Here is a 15,609-nt window from a genome sequence, read left to right as displayed (position 1 = left end):
TATTTTAGTAAAGTCAAATTACCAATTTTTCATTATGGTTGGTACTTTTAAAATCTCATTTTATTTTAATAAATAATATACCACTTGTAGTGTTTTAATATTGAAAATATATGATAATTCAATAAAGTTTTCATAAAAATCAAAATTTAGTAAAGTCTACTTTTTTATTACAGTTAGTTCTTTTAAAACCTTGTCGAAGATTCAAGGTCAAAAGATGGTCTAAACGCAATATTTTCCTTTAAAAGGCTTATTGCTTAACCTTTCATATTTAGATCCATATCTATCTGGAACTGATTTCTGTATATGGCATGCAGGGCCAAAAAGCAAATTATTATACTAACAGGATAAGCATATTTCATTTTGATTGATAATACCACTCAAAAGTGGCCACAGCAATTTATGCTCCTCCCAGGGAAGTGCTGCTGCTGTTCAGTTGCTAAATCATATTCAACTCTTTGCAACCGCGTGGACTGCAGCACGCCAGGCTTCCTTGTCCTTCTCTAGCTCTCGGAGTTTGCTCAAATTCATGTCCACTGAGATGGTGATGTCATCCAACCATCTCATCCTCTCTTGCCCACTTCTCTTGCCCTCAATCTTTCCCAGCATCAGGGACTTTTGCAATGAGTCAGCTCTTCACATCAGTTGGCCAAAGTACTGGAGCTTCAGCATCAGTCTTTCTAATGAATATTCAGGACTGATTTCCTGTAGGATTGATTGGTTTGACCTCCAGCAATGGGTGGCAGTTCTCATTTCCCCAGTTAACCTGCCTTTATTTCTTCTTTTCACACTTTTTATAATTGTTTCCAAAGTGAGGATTCCCTTTTTATTTCCCTGCTGGGACGGTCTTTGGGAATGCAAAACATTTATATATTAATTTTGCAAGAACTAAAGTCTATTCAATATTGAGTCTTTCCGTCCAGGAACATGGTATTGTCTCTCCGTTTATTCAGGTTTTCTTCTATGTTCTCCAGTAGACTTCCCCTCCCAACACCCCCCTCCCCTCATATATATGTTATCTTTTTTTGTATGTTCAATAGATTTTAGGCTATATCTTCCTGTTTGTGCTGTGGTTATAAAAATGCGTCCCATGGCATTATACCTTCAGACTGGTCACTGCTAATAGATAAGAAGAGTCACAGATGATTCTATATTAATCTATATGAAATCTGGTCATCTTGTTGAAATTGTATTCACCCAACAGTTCTCAAATGATTTTGGTTTATATGTTCACATATCTACATATTGACTGTATGAATACATAAGAAAGGTTTGCAGAGAAGAAAAGATACTGAAGGATATTCCTAATTGTTATCTCAAAAGGTGGACCTAAAAGATGCCTTTCATATCTTACTCTAGATATATCTCAGATTGTGATAACTGATAGTAGACTAATCTCATCTAAAAACAGTCTAAAATAGCTGACTCAATAATTGTTAAAGAATACTAAGAATACTCTTAGCTTATGTGTTTCTTAACTTCATGACAAATGCCATTTTACTTCATTATGAGCTGTATGTTGTTATCTTCATTAAACAGATGCACAACCATTTCTAAAAATATGAAGGAGCACTTATTACTACCGATGAAATCCCACCTGTTTTTTGTAAATTTTCAGTTGTTCTTCGAAATGGGCACAGAAATAGGCAACCGTGTCCTTTTCACCTACAAAGAAGTGATACAAAATCTATTTTTCCTTCCCATGTTCAAGACAGAGCTTAGTGTCTATTCCATCTTTACTCTTCCTTTAAACACTAACAGCCCAAATGTAACTAAGAATGTCTAAAACTAGTATTTTTAAAATGAAATGCTAAGCTGAAGATTTGATTTCTCTTTTTTCCCCAATTAGACTAAACCGAAACATACTGAAGATGACAACTATGAAACCATGGCATTTATTTATATATTCAACCAACTTGTCAGAAAAGGTTTCATGTAGTTTAAAATAAATTAATAAAAGTCCTTAAAGCAATATTAAAAATTAAAGTTTGCTGAAGTCTCATAAATATGAATTAAGTTTTGAGTGAAAAATATTCTGTACACAATTTTAAAATCAGCCCCTTTGAGTAATCTAATTAGATTAATATGATTTAGCTATTCCAGTTAAAATATTTGAAGAAATTAAATCCTTAATATTTCAAACAACAAACCTTTCACAGAAAACATCTGAAAAGAGATTCTACCTATTCTGCGAAGACACTATCTCATTAAGGTATTTCCTGCTTCCACACATACTGGCTATATTTACACTTTTCCAAAATTAAGCATTGTAATAAAGTATTCTTCAAAGAAACAACAAATTAAAATCTGTGAAACAAGCTATGTGATGTTCTACTTTGCAATTTTTTATTGTTAATTACTTAAATTGTCAGTAACCACTATTATTAATGCTTTTGAGATTATTATATCACTATTAAATCTCAGTGTACCAGCTACTGTCTTAAATGAACTATCTGGCAAAATAAATCCAAACCTATGAAGTATCTAGGATTTTAAAAACATCTCCTCTGAAATCATCGTTTGCAAACCAAATAACTGACAGGCTTACTTCTGTCCAGCCGAGGTCTTGGATTGTATCTATACCCAACCTGACTCCAGAAGACCGGCACAGAGCCTCGTGTCTGAATAAACGACAGAGTGTGATTATGCACATGAATTAACTGCTCAGTCTCCACATAATTTGCAACATTTCCATTTTTATCCACTCCTCTTCGCTTATAACGCATTCCTAAAAAAAAAAAAATTAAAACAGCAAAAATTTTAAAAATTAGTCTGGTTTGGGGGAGAATGGATACATGTATATGGATGACCAAGTCCCTTTGCCATTCACCTGAAACTATCATAATAATTGTTAATTGGTTACAGCCCGATACCAAATAAAAAGTTTTTTAAAAAATTTGTCTTTCAGGATAGCCTTGGGGATCTAACATGCAACTGTTAGGCAGCACAGTATCAACTTACCCCAAATCATTCCTGTATTCACCAGTGTTTTTTAAAAGTTGAAGCTGAGATAATGCCTGTGAACTGAAAGAGGAGGGTTTTCCCAAAGGTGCTCGCACTAAGGATTTATTACAGTGATATAGGCTGTCAGTAGGAACAATGGTATTTAGAAGCACATCCCAAGTGACTTTCTGCTCTTTTCCACAATATACCTCCTTTTCTTTCCCCTTTTGTTAACACTCTCCCATTCACTTCTCTCCAAGAAATTGGTCCCCAATTACACCACACTATTGAGAGTCACTGAGCACTTTGAAGCTGTTTCTCCAAATCCATTATTGCCATTAGCATTTCAATTCATCTGCAAAGCTCCATTCTCGCCTGGATCTGATTTGCACACTATTACAGCCCTCCACCTACCAGCTCTGTGTCTACTTCGGCGTGAAATGAGAGCCACTAGAAATCGTGGGTGAATGTCATCTACACAGGTGGACTCCTGAGGCGGGGTCTCTGGGCTGCTTTTCTCATCATCAGATGACTCATTATAATTAACCACAAGCTCTTCAATCTGCACAAAACCTTGGATGATGGGGATGATCCAAAAGTCCACATCTCGTGTCTGAAAATAATATGAACACCATGTTACTTCTATTCTGTACAGAACTGCTACTTCCTTATTCCAAGCAGTGGACATCACAAACTTGCTAGCTTATTAGAAGCAGAAACCTTCCATTCTTTAACCATATTTTCTGCTTACTGGAGAACACTGAGGAAAGAAGGGAGGGATGGGGCAGAGCCTTTCATTTCCTTTATGGTGGTCATTCAAGAAGAGCTGCCTGAGAGGGACCAGAGCATAGGAGCTAGATGGCTGGGTACAAATACAGGCACCACCACTTACTCCCTCACTCAGGAGAACGACTTAATCTCTCCAGGCCTCCAGACATTCTGCTTTGTGAAATAAGACAACAACCTCATAAGGTTACTGTGAAGGTTAAATGAGTAAAATCTAAAATGCGTGCCTGCTTATAGTAAGGATTTAACAAATGTAGCCAATACGGTTATTCCTGTTGGTATAAAAAAAGATATAGCTTAAAGGTTGCTTTTCAACTCACAATTGTATTAAGCCTTTAGTAAAACCAACTTTGATCACTTAGTTATGAAACACAAAGGTCTATTCTACTTTCTAGTTTAGACAAAGTCTTGCTTTGTGCCCAGCTAAAATCTAAGCAGTCAATGAACCAAAAAAAATCATTTCCATAAATATTTTAAAAAGTCATCCAATGTAATTAGGTAAGTATTAATTAATTATCTCCTCTTAGTCTTTGAGACTAAGAATACTCAGAGAATTTCTCAACTGACTGTATCTGGGGATAGTAAAGGATGAAAAGTACTCCAGAGAAGTTGTTCTTTGTCCCTCTTTCTCCCCTGTCTCCATATCTGTATCTACCCTTGATACAGATCTCAGCATCAACTTCAAATCCACCCCTTTTTTTCACAACCATATCTTCCAAGTCCCCTCACAGTTCTGTTTTATGGCGCCTGTAGACAGGATCTCAGGAAGGTGATTAGAGTTGAAAACAGTGAGGCGAAGAATCTATCCACATTCATTATTTTCATTACCATTCTCATTATTTGTAATTTTGTTCCAGCAATAAATGCAAATGAGGAAACAGGAACATTTAATCACTGGGATTCCCTAGCGGCTCAGACAGTAAAAGAGTCTGCCTGCATGCAATGCAGGAGATCTAGGTTTGATCCCTGGGTCATGAAGATCCTCTGGAGAAGGAAATGGCAACCCACTCCAGTATTTTTGCCTGGAAAATCCAACGGATGGAGGAACCTGGCAGGCTACAGTCCATGGGGTCGCAGAGTTGGACATAACTGAGCAACTTCACTTCACTATCTCACTAAAGGAAAACTGGGCTTCAACATTTCCAAGGGGATAAAAACAAAATATCTTTTAGAGGAACTCTATGGATATTAGTTCCATAGCTTTAAATTATGAATGTCCTATGGGAACCTGCTAAAAAGATAAGTCTATGGCCATACAGTTGAATTGTGAACCACCTTAAAACAGTACCTTGGTTTTCCCTAGCTAAATGATTCCCATTCTACAGGGTAAAACATTATGTGAGTTTTTAAATTTCTTTTAGTACAACTTAAAAATACTTGCTTAACAATTATAACTACCTTAGAGTATTTCAGAAACAACTACTCACACCAATCTCAGTAAGGTCTTGTATCATATATTTATTCCAAAAAAATCGGTCATCAACCTGAAAAAGGTAGAAAACAAACAGGTCAGAAACATGTTGTTTTAGTTTTCCCACAGAGGCCAAACAGGTCCATAAATTGCTCTGGGGGCAAACCCTGCTCTGAGATGTGAGGTGTACCTTTTGCCAGAGGGGACGGGGGTCCTTCTCTCCAGCATTTTGCCTCTGCACAGAATTGGTCAGGTCATAGGTCAAGCTATAGTAAAAGGATTCTGAGTCCATGAACATCTTCAGCAACTCCTCAAGTAATCTTCTCTCTAGCTTCTCCTTTTCTTTACTTTCCTTAACCTATAAGAAATGTATCTACTATTACTGCAGGAATTAAATGCAAGGCATTATGTGGATACCACACAACTCCCTAGGAGAAAAGTGAAAAATAATCCCAAGGATATGCAGAGACAGTGCTTTAAGATGATGAGTAGTCTGAAAATAAGTCTCATAGCAGGAAAGTCGCCCCTCCAAAGAAGAATTCCAAGCCCATATCAATCAAACTCTTACTTTCTTTTTATTAGGAGCAGACACATTGGATTTAATATGCGTAAAGGTCTTCAGTAGAAACTTTGAGTCATCAGGAGATGGTATAATCTTCTCTGGTTTGTTAATTCCAAAATGATGCTTCTTACAGAGCTACATAATTAGGAAGAGAAAGAGAATTCATTATTACTAATATCTGCTTGCTAAATGTTCTAGCATGAGTGCACAAGTGTAGCTACTGCTCAAGCATCGTGGTTAAAACCTCAAGAGCAAGGAAAATGACCAAGTAGTCCACTGATACTAGAAAACAAAGCTGTGGTTTCAAGGATTAGAAAGCTACAGCAGAGCGCAAGCCAAAAATACAGGGCAGGATATACTTAGGGGTTATAGTAAGCTCTTATCTAATATAACTGAAGGATTAAATGCTCTGGTTGGGGTTCATTAATGCTTTAAAAACTGGCATCTGAGATTTCCCAGATGGCTCAGTGGCAAAGAATCTGCCTGCCAATGCAGGAGCCTCAGGAGGCTCCTGGGTGGAGAAGATCCCCTACAGGAGGGCATGGCAACCCACTCCAGTATACTTGCCATGGATAATCCTATGGACAGGGGAGGCTGGCGGGCTACAGTCCATGGGGTTGCAAAGAGGTGGACACGACTGAAGCGAATTGAGCATGTACAGGCACACAAGATTAAAATTACTCCAACATACACATTTTCTAGGCTCTAGGAACATTTCTTTACAGCAATCTGTGCTAAACATTAGTGCTAGTTAATGGAGTGTTTGGGGTGAGAAGATGTCAAGAGTCTGCTCTATTAGGAATCTTAAAATCTGGACATTTCAACTACTCTTTCCCCTTCTATCCTCACACACACTGATGAAATCAACATAAAAACACATCCGTTGGGTCCAGAGATTAAATTTGGAGAACCAAAAAGTTGGAGCCGCAGGAAATGAGCAGTCTAACCCCCAAAGGTGAGGAAGAGGATGGAAAGGTTTAGACAAGAGAAAGGCACAAAGGTTCTAGAGACGACCATCTGGTTAGAGTTGAGCATTTTACATATAATTTCATGTGACTCAACACATAAACCAAACATTCTGAAGGGGACACATGGATTCTATTACTCATATGCAGACTAACTCCAGTTTTTCAACACACTGGTTTTATTGCTGTGCTAAGTGGCAGAACCCTGTTAGGCGGTAACATTTACTATATGCTTATTATTAGTAGTGTCTTACTAACAAAACCCAACCAGTCCATCCTAAAGGAGATCAGTCCTGGGTGTTCATTGGAAGGACTGATGCTAAAGCTGAAACTCCAATACTTTGACCACCTCGTGAGAAGAGCTGACTCACTGGAAAAGACCCTGATGCTGGGAGGGATTGGGGACAGGAGGAGACGGGGACGACAGAGGATGACATGGCTGGATGGCATCACCGACTCGATGGACATGAGTTTGAGTAAACTCCGGGAGTTGGTGATGGACAGGGAAGCCTGGCGTGCTGCAATTCATGGGGTCGCAAAGAGTCGGACACGACTGAGCGACTGAACTGAACTTACAAAGTAACTATTACTAGATAATAAACAGGATGAGAAAAACCAGGAGAGCAAAAACTAGTCCCAGTCTTTTCTTTTTCTTTAATTCTTAATTATTTACTTTTGGCTGTGCTGGGTCTTCACTGCTGTATTGGGGGGGGGGGGGGGGGCGGGCGGGTACTGTCTCTAGTTGCAGTGAGCTGGGCCTACTCTAGTTGTGGTACACAGGTTTCTCATTGTGGTGACTTCTCTTGTTGCAGAGCACAGGCTCATCCCAGACCAGGGATTGAATCTGTGTCCCCTGCAATGAAAAGCGAATTCTTAACCACTGGACCACCAGAGAAGCCCTAGTTCAAGTTCTGATAGTAAATTATCCTTTTAAAAAAGGAAGGAGGCTGTTCTGGTCAAATTGGAAGTGGAAACTGATAAGTGAACCAAGAGTTTAGATGTAATGCAATCTTATGGGTTTTATGTCTTTCTAAAGCTCTGGTTATCAAACACTCAATTTACAGGGGTTTCTCAACATGACTACAACTTTACACTCCTCCTGGCCTACCAAGGGAAGACAAGGGAACCAAAGGGCAAGTAAAAAAGATCTACAGTCATCCTGCTGAAACCCGAACTAACTTAAATTTTCCTCCAAGGGTTTCCTGGGTGGCTCAGAGGTAAAGAATCCACCTGCAAAGCAGGAGCCACAGCAGATTCTGGTTTGATCCCGGGGTCAGGAAGATCCCCAGGAGGAGGGAATGGCAACCCACTCCAGTATTCTTGCCTGGAGAATCCCATGGACAGAGGAGCCTGGAGGGCTACAGTCCCTGGGGTCCCAAAGAGTCGGACACGACTGAAGCAACTTAGCACACACACAAGCAAAACTAACCAGATCACGACATGATGCGGAAGGAGAGAGAATCAAGAATATGGGTGTTGCTCCAGCAATTCTCTCTGTTCCCTTCTTTCTGCCTGATCCCTCGACCAGCACAGAAACACACTGGCATTTCTCTCCTCTAACACCTTCCTGTGCCAGCTAGGATCCTACTTCTTTATAACCCTCACTGCCTCCAATTCCTCTCCTCCTGTTCTCTCCCCAGCCCACTGCAACTTGGCTTTGGCCCCCACCACTCCACCTTAACCTATCTTCAGTGTGACCCATGTGGTCTCCTTGGCTAAACACAATGGTGGGTTCCTGGTCCTCATCTTAACTGCTCAGTAGCATCTGACACAGCTCCTCTGTCCCTCATCCTCTCTGATACACTGTCTCACCTGACTTCCACTGGTACTCTTTACCTTTTTTACTGGTTCCTTCCCAACCATTTCACTTCCTAATGTCTCGGCACCTCCAGATTCAGTCCTGTCTGCATTCACTTTCTCAGCGATTTCGTCCAGTCTCCTGGCTTCAAATACCATCGAAACACCAATCCTTCCCTCTCAACGGTATATTTCTAGCCCTGCTCTTCTCCCAAATTCTAGAATCACAAGCGCCAACATTTCCATTCCGATTTCCATCAGGCACCTCACACTCAACACATCCAAAACTAGACCCTCATCTTCCCTCTCCTGCCTTTATCTCCTGTGGCTCTCTTCCCTTTGCTTACTCCACTCCACCCACATCAGCTACCTGCTGTTCCCCACACGTCAGGGCTACTTCCACCTCAGGGCCTTTGTTCTAGCTCTTCATCCTCTTCCCAAATGTTGTTCAGTCGCTCAGTCGTGTCCGACTCCTTGCAACCTCGTGGACTGCAGCATGCCAGGTTTCCCTGTCCTTCACCATCTCCCAGAGTTTGCTCAAACTCATGTCCATTGAGTCGGTGATGCCCTCCAGATATCTCCCGAGACATCTCACCATAATCGCCACCCCTGGCACTCCACCCACCACTCATACTGCACTCAATTTTTATTTCCCATAGCGTTGATTACTTTTCAACATGAGACATAACATAATCATGTTAATGTTTATTGCCTGCCCACGTTCACCAGAGACCTTTGCTTTACTGACTCATCTCTCCAGGGGCCTTAGCAGCACCTGGTACAGGAGGTCACAAAAGAAAACCTTTGTTAAATGAATGAATGGGCTCTGAGGTTACAAATGTGAAGTGGTAAGCTCCAGATTCACACACAGGTCAGAAGAGCAGTCTTGGTAAACCATCACTTCCCTTCTTCCATGAATACACCTCACACCCATTTGACGTTGGTTAGCACAGAATTCCTGGGACAGCCAAGAAGCTCTGTTAGTCCCCTGTTGCTGCTGCACCTTCTTTTTAAAAAAAAAAAAAATCTGAAAACATGCCTCAAACCTAGTTATAAGTTATTACAATTTTAATATTTTAACAGAATATTATGCACCTGTCAGATACAGTTATTCCTTAAGAGCATTCAAGCCAGCAAGATTTTCCCCCAGGAATACATCAAAGATGATTCTAAATATCTAGCTATTCTAAAGTAATCTTGTAGCAGCACACCTAGCCTGCACCCACACTCTCCTCATTTGCAAAAGGACGGGAGTTGTTTTTCTCTGCAAGGCTAGCTTCGCACTGTCTCCCCTTAAGGATTAGCACCTTGTCCTGTCATTCACTCCCCTTTACTCTATTTCAAACTCTCTCTACTAGCCCCTTTCCTACCACCTTTTAACACTACTGAAGTTTACTGAATCTTTTTTTTTTTTTTAATCATTCCTCAACCCTGAAATCTCTGTACCATAGTCCTTGGAACTGTGAGGATGCTAGTCTGATTGGGGTAGATCAAAGAGTGACGGCCCAATGCAATTCCTGAGGCAGAGTGAAACAAGGACACCCACCCCCCACCCCACTCTGAAAAGGACAAGTCAAAGAATGTGGCAATAATGATCACTTCCTGCTGTCTCTTCCTCTGGTCCCCATGAAACCCATCTCTCTGGGCTCTTACCAGACCTCTGACTGTTCCTTCTCTGTCTAGCATCTCTATCTCTCAACATGATGGTGGTTCCTGACGTTCCATCCTTAGCTCTCTGCCCATCCTTCATGTTCTGCTGAGAACATTTCATCCTCTATCCCCTGGAGAAGGGAATGGGAACCCACTCCAGTATTCCTGCCTGGAGAATCCCATGGACAGAGAAGCCTGGTGAGCTACAGTCCGTGGGGTCGAAAAGAGTTGGACACGACTCAGCGACTAACACACACACACAACCTCATTTTAACTCCTACTATGTTTAACTCCACATTTCTAACTCCACTCTTTTGCTCTGAGCTCATGACCCAAAAATACTTTTCCCCACTATTGGCACTAGTCTCTCAAATTCAGCATCTCCAAAACTCAACAACGCCAATTCCCACATCTTGTTCCTTCTCCCGTATGCCCTATCCCAGGCAATACCACCAACTGTACAACTTAAGCAAGAAATCTTCGAGTCATCTTCCTTTACTCTCCCTGACAAAGTCTCTTCTATCAACCCCAACTATTTCATGCTGATTGCTATTGTGTTAATTCAGATCCATATCTTTTGCCTAAACCATTGCTTCTCAAGGGAGGTGCTGCTGGCTTAACAGACTGAAGAATTCTTTAATGCACAATCATCCCACTTAGAGCAGAAAACCTAACAGCCACCTTTCATGAACTAGGGAGTCCACTCCAGCACCAGGCTTCAAGTACTGAACAGGGTTCCAGGCTTCCGTTTAGTTCCCTCTATTGTGTAGACATGGCCTGGAGAAGGGAATGGTTACCCACTCCAGTATATTCTTGCCGAGAGAATCCCATGGACAGAGGAGCCTGGTGGGATACAGTCCATGGGGTCGCAAAGAGTCGCGCAAGACTGAGCGACTAACACTTTCACTTTTTTTCACTGTATAGGGACCAAATCTCCATCCACCACTGCCTGCTTATGGATCCAGAACCTAGGAGGCCTATGGCCTCTATTTGACCTACTATTCCATTTTTGGTCCATGAAGATAAGATGCAGTTTCCCTCTAGGCCTGGCAATGTCTTCCTTGTTTTTCTTTTCTCTTTTTTTAATCTACCCTCCTCCTGGGCTTGGAACAGAGTTGACAGAGGCCCAATATCCCTTAACTTCCTTACCAACAACTTCAAAAAAATGCTAAAGCTTGAAAGTTTATTTTTAAAGTTTGCTACGAGTTCATCTAATGATAAAATAAACCCAAAAGAGACATGAGGCTACTTATAGTTATCATTTACCTTCCTCAGAATGAATATTTATATGATTCTTTAAGAAGTATGAATGTGTAGTATTGTAGGGTAACATCGCAGACTCACTGTCCATATAATACAATACATGGAATAATCTTTTAGAAAGCCCTCAAAACCTAAATTGTAAAATAAAATACAGCCCCAAAGGTTTCAAGTAAGGATTGTGATCTGCATAGCAAAGCATAAAGTCACCACACCATCTCTCTTAAGGTTGACTTTTCTAAAGAGAAATTTAAAATTACTTTAAACATAAAAATTTTCAATGAATATCTTAGAATCGTTCATATATATAGTTAGTGGTAAAGAATCTGCCTGCCTGCCAACGCAGGAGATGCAAGAGACCCAGGTTCGATCCCTGGTTCAGGAAGATCCCCTGGAGAAGGAAATGGCAACCCACTCCAGTATTCTTGCCTGGAAAAAATCCCATGGACAGAGGAGCCTCACGGGCTACAGTCCATGGGGTTGCAAAGAGTTGGACACAACTGAGCACTTGTCAGTGACAGTCAGCATATATATATAGTTAACTTCAGAAAAGAAGGCATGAGACAACTCATTTTATAAATTTATTTTTAATTGAAGGATAATTGCTTTATAACATTGTGTTGTTTCTGCCATATATCACCATGAATCAGCCATAGGTATACATATGTCCCCTCCCTCTTGAACTCCCCTCCCACCTCCCACCCCATCCTAACCCTCCAGGTTGCCCCAGAAGCCTGGTTTGAGTTCCCTGAATCATACAGTAAATTCCCACTGGCTATCTGTTTTACGTATGGTGACGTATATGTTTCCTTGCTACTCTCTCCATTCATCCCACCCTCTCCTCCTCCCCGACCCCCGCACCGTGTCCACATGTCTGTTCTCTGTCTGCGTGTCTGTTGCTGCACTGCAAATAGGTTCACTATCTTTTTTTAAAGGTTAAGTTCAGTCCTACCAAGAAATAAGAATATAGAAAATAACTTCTTCTCAAAATTCCTTCCAGTCCTAAAATGCTTTGTTGAGACAGAGCTCTTGGGATTATAACATACAGCGTGTACAGTAGGATCACCTTCCCTTTTCCAGAGGCCCAGCCAGTTCTGCATAATATGTGCTTAGGCCCTTATCACAACACGGATACACACAATCTCAAAAAGAAAACCACAATCACAATACTCCCCTAGTATTTCCACTGCTCTAAACACTTACAATTCACAACCAAGATTAAGGGCTGCTGCTGCTGCTGCTGTATAGGGAAAGGGAAATAAATGATTTTACTTTATAAGTTGATATCTATGTCCATCAGGAGCTAAAATTTTAAACAGATGTCTAATGGGAAACCAAATATGGAAAATGATGCAGTTATCTATTAAAGCAATGAGATACAGCAAATAAGATACGCAGACACGGAACATAAGCCTATAAAACTTTAAAGGATGTTTTTCCAAAAGAAAGAATATCTATGTTCTCATCTATTTGAGCTCCAAAGATTCTTCATATCCTTGCATAGATCTTTTCTTTTTTAAATGGCACACTGTTTTGAAAAACAGTCTGGCAGATCCTCAAAAGGTTAAACCCAGAGTTACTATATAATACAGCAATTCCATTCCTAGGTATAGAATTTCTTTTTCTCACAAGAGAAATGAAAACAACGTCCATCAAAAACTTATACACAAATGTACAAGTTTTGTTATGTAAAGAAACTTGTATATAAATATATAGCAATATTATTCACAAACAGCCCCAAAGTGAAAACAACCCAAATGTCCATCAACTGATGAAAGGATAAATAAAATGTGGTATATCCATACAAAGGGATAAAAAGAAATTAAGTACTGACACATGCTACAACAAGCATGAACCTTGAAAACATGGTGCTAAATAAAAGAAACTGGGCACAAAAGGCTACATATTTTATGCCATGTAGAAGAAATGTTCAGAATAGGCAAATTTATATAGACACAGCAAGTAGATTAGTGGTTGCCTAGGATTTGCCTGGGGTTTGGAGGAAAATGAGTGACTGCTAATGAGTGCAGGGTTATTTTTAGAGTCATGAAAATGTTCTAAAATTAATTGCAGTGATGGTTACAAATCTGTGAATATACTAAACACCACTGAATTATGTGCTTTAAATGGATGAACTGTATAGTATGAAAATTATTTTAAGAATTGGCAAACATAATAAGCCATACAAGTAAAGTAAAAGTCAACTGGGGTAGAAAACTAGAAATTCTATTAATTCCCAACTCTAACAAAATGCTTCTGCTCCAATGACAGTAGACAGATGAGGTCCTAGAAAATCTGAGAACAGTGATCACAATAAAGAGCCCAGGGGTCCTGAGGGGAAAGGGAGAAAGCAATGGATATTCAAACACAGATATAGATGTCCAAATTATAAAGACATACTAGAAGACCTAGGCTTCCCTGATAGCTGAGTTGGTAAAGAATCTGCCTGCAATGCAGAAGACTTGGGTTTGATCCCTGGGTTGGGAAGAGCCCCTGGAGAAGGGAAAGGCTACCCATTCCAGTATTCTGGCCTGGAGAATTATGGACTGTATAGTCCATGGGGTTGCAAAGAGTCACATATGACTGAGCGACTTTCCCTTTCAAGAAGACCTAAGAGTCAGCTTCATTTAAGAAAGTCTTATGTGCATAAGATACATATAGTCATGAAAAATAATAGGAATTTTTTTAACTAACAGAAGTAGGAAAAATATGCAAAGATGCAAAATATAAAAACTACCCTGAAAATTTGAAATATTGCTCCTCCAAAGAGCTGGAGACAAACGGAAACCAGGGGACATATGTATACCAATGGCTGATTCATGTTGATGTATGACAGAAACCAATACAATATTGTAAAGCTATTATCCTTCAATTAAAACTAAATTGTTTTTAAAAACCAGAATATTGACAGTGATCATTCCTATGTGGGAGAATATTTTTCCTCCTCCTCAGTTACAATTTACTATATAATCAAAAATAAAAGCCCCACAAAAATTTATCATACTTCTAAATGCTCGTTTTAACTGGTGTTATATGGAAACTAGAATAAGAATATCAAAGATTTAAATTAACATGTCAGAAAATAAACAAACAGTTCATGATTTTCAACAGAGCTGTTCTTTGCCCTTCTATTGTTCACTGTTGTAAAGCTCCATTAACAGAAAACAGGATGAAAGGAAGGGGAAAAAAGGCTTAAATGCAAATTTCTAAAAATTATATTCTCTTGAGAGAAAGCCATGCCAAACTATCATTAAATTGGGATCTGGAAATACTTTATCTATAATCACGTTTATCCCTAATTAGCAAGGGTCATTATATATTTCCAGCTGTTAACACAGACTATTCTTTTAGTACCCTGGCAAATGCCATCGCTCAGAGTGTCCAACAGTACTGTAAAAACACTCAGCTATGTGGGACTATCTCATTTTCATTTGTATGTGAAGATGATCTTATTCACTTGAGAGTGTCAAGAAAGAAAAGGAAAAGTCTTCAGAATGAAGACATTTAAAAAGCTATCATCACAGTCACTTTTTTTTTGTTTTAAAATTCCATTAAATGTTATTTCCTGAAGATTCCTCCCCCCAACCACCCACTATCTATACAATAGTCAGCTGAAGCTCCAATACTTTGGCCACCTGATGCAAAGACCCAATTCACTGGAAAAAACGCTGATTCTTGGAAAGAATGGAAGCAAAAGGAGAAGGGGGCGGCAGAGGATGAGATGGTTAGATAGCATCACTGATTCAAAGGACATGAGTTTGAGCAAACTCTGGGAGATGGTGAAGGACAGTGAAGTCTGGTGTGCTGCAGTCTGTGGGATTGCAGAGTCAGAGATGACTTAGTGACTGAATGACGACAAATCTCAAATGATACAGACTGATGGTCACTGATGGTCATCTTCCTGAAAAGTCCAGCAGGCGTCCCATGCAGGCCTGTGGACAAGGACAGGTCATTTCCCCAGAGCTGGGGGTGCCAGATCTTCAAACTTATGACTAATAAGTGACCAAGGTGCTGAGGACCTGGTCCCTGCTCTAAATCTAACTGCCCGGGCCCCCAGCTCACTGCTCAAACCAGCACGTTGCCCAAGGAGTGCTCACCCTCAAGGCCAAGACTGGCGACAGGAAGCCATGCTGATCTTTCCATTTGTCAGCAGTTATCCAAAAGACACAATTTACTGGCTTAATCAATGGATACAATTTATTTTAGTCTGCTCTTTGCTAAAATAAAATGCAAACAAA

General features: G+C 40.0%; 1 protein-coding gene across 5 annotated transcripts in view; it reads right to left on the bottom strand.

The window, feature by feature from the left end:
• Positions 1-15,609, bottom strand: part of INPP5F (inositol polyphosphate-5-phosphatase F) — an 88,338-nt gene that overhangs the window by 25,467 nt on the left and 47,262 nt on the right. For 4 of the 5 annotated variants that reach the window (XR_009696158.1, XM_061162779.1, XM_061162777.1 and 1 more), the window contains exons 4-9: positions 5,706-5,834; positions 5,328-5,495; positions 5,154-5,210; positions 3,355-3,553; positions 2,546-2,725; positions 1,595-1,662 (exon numbers count right to left, since the gene is read on the bottom strand). Coding sequence is in view for 4 of the 5 variants with exons in the window: in XM_061162779.1 (XP_061018762.1) it covers positions 1,595-1,662; positions 2,546-2,725; positions 3,355-3,553; positions 5,154-5,210; positions 5,328-5,495; positions 5,706-5,834 (801 nt within the window). In the remaining variant the exon portion in view is untranslated. Of the gene's footprint in view, positions 1-1,594; positions 1,663-2,545; positions 2,726-3,354; positions 3,554-5,153; positions 5,211-5,327; positions 5,496-5,705; positions 5,835-15,609 lie in introns of those variants that run through there. The other variant, XM_061162780.1, reaches the window with a different exon arrangement.

The sequence above is a fragment of the Dama dama genome, chromosome 15 (genome assembly GCF_033118175.1).
Source record: "Dama dama isolate Ldn47 chromosome 15, ASM3311817v1, whole genome shotgun sequence".
Lineage (NCBI taxonomy): Eukaryota > Metazoa > Chordata > Mammalia > Artiodactyla > Cervidae > Dama > Dama dama.
The sequence above is the reverse complement of the archived record's forward strand: the minus strand, read 5'-3'. Positions and strand labels throughout refer to the sequence as shown.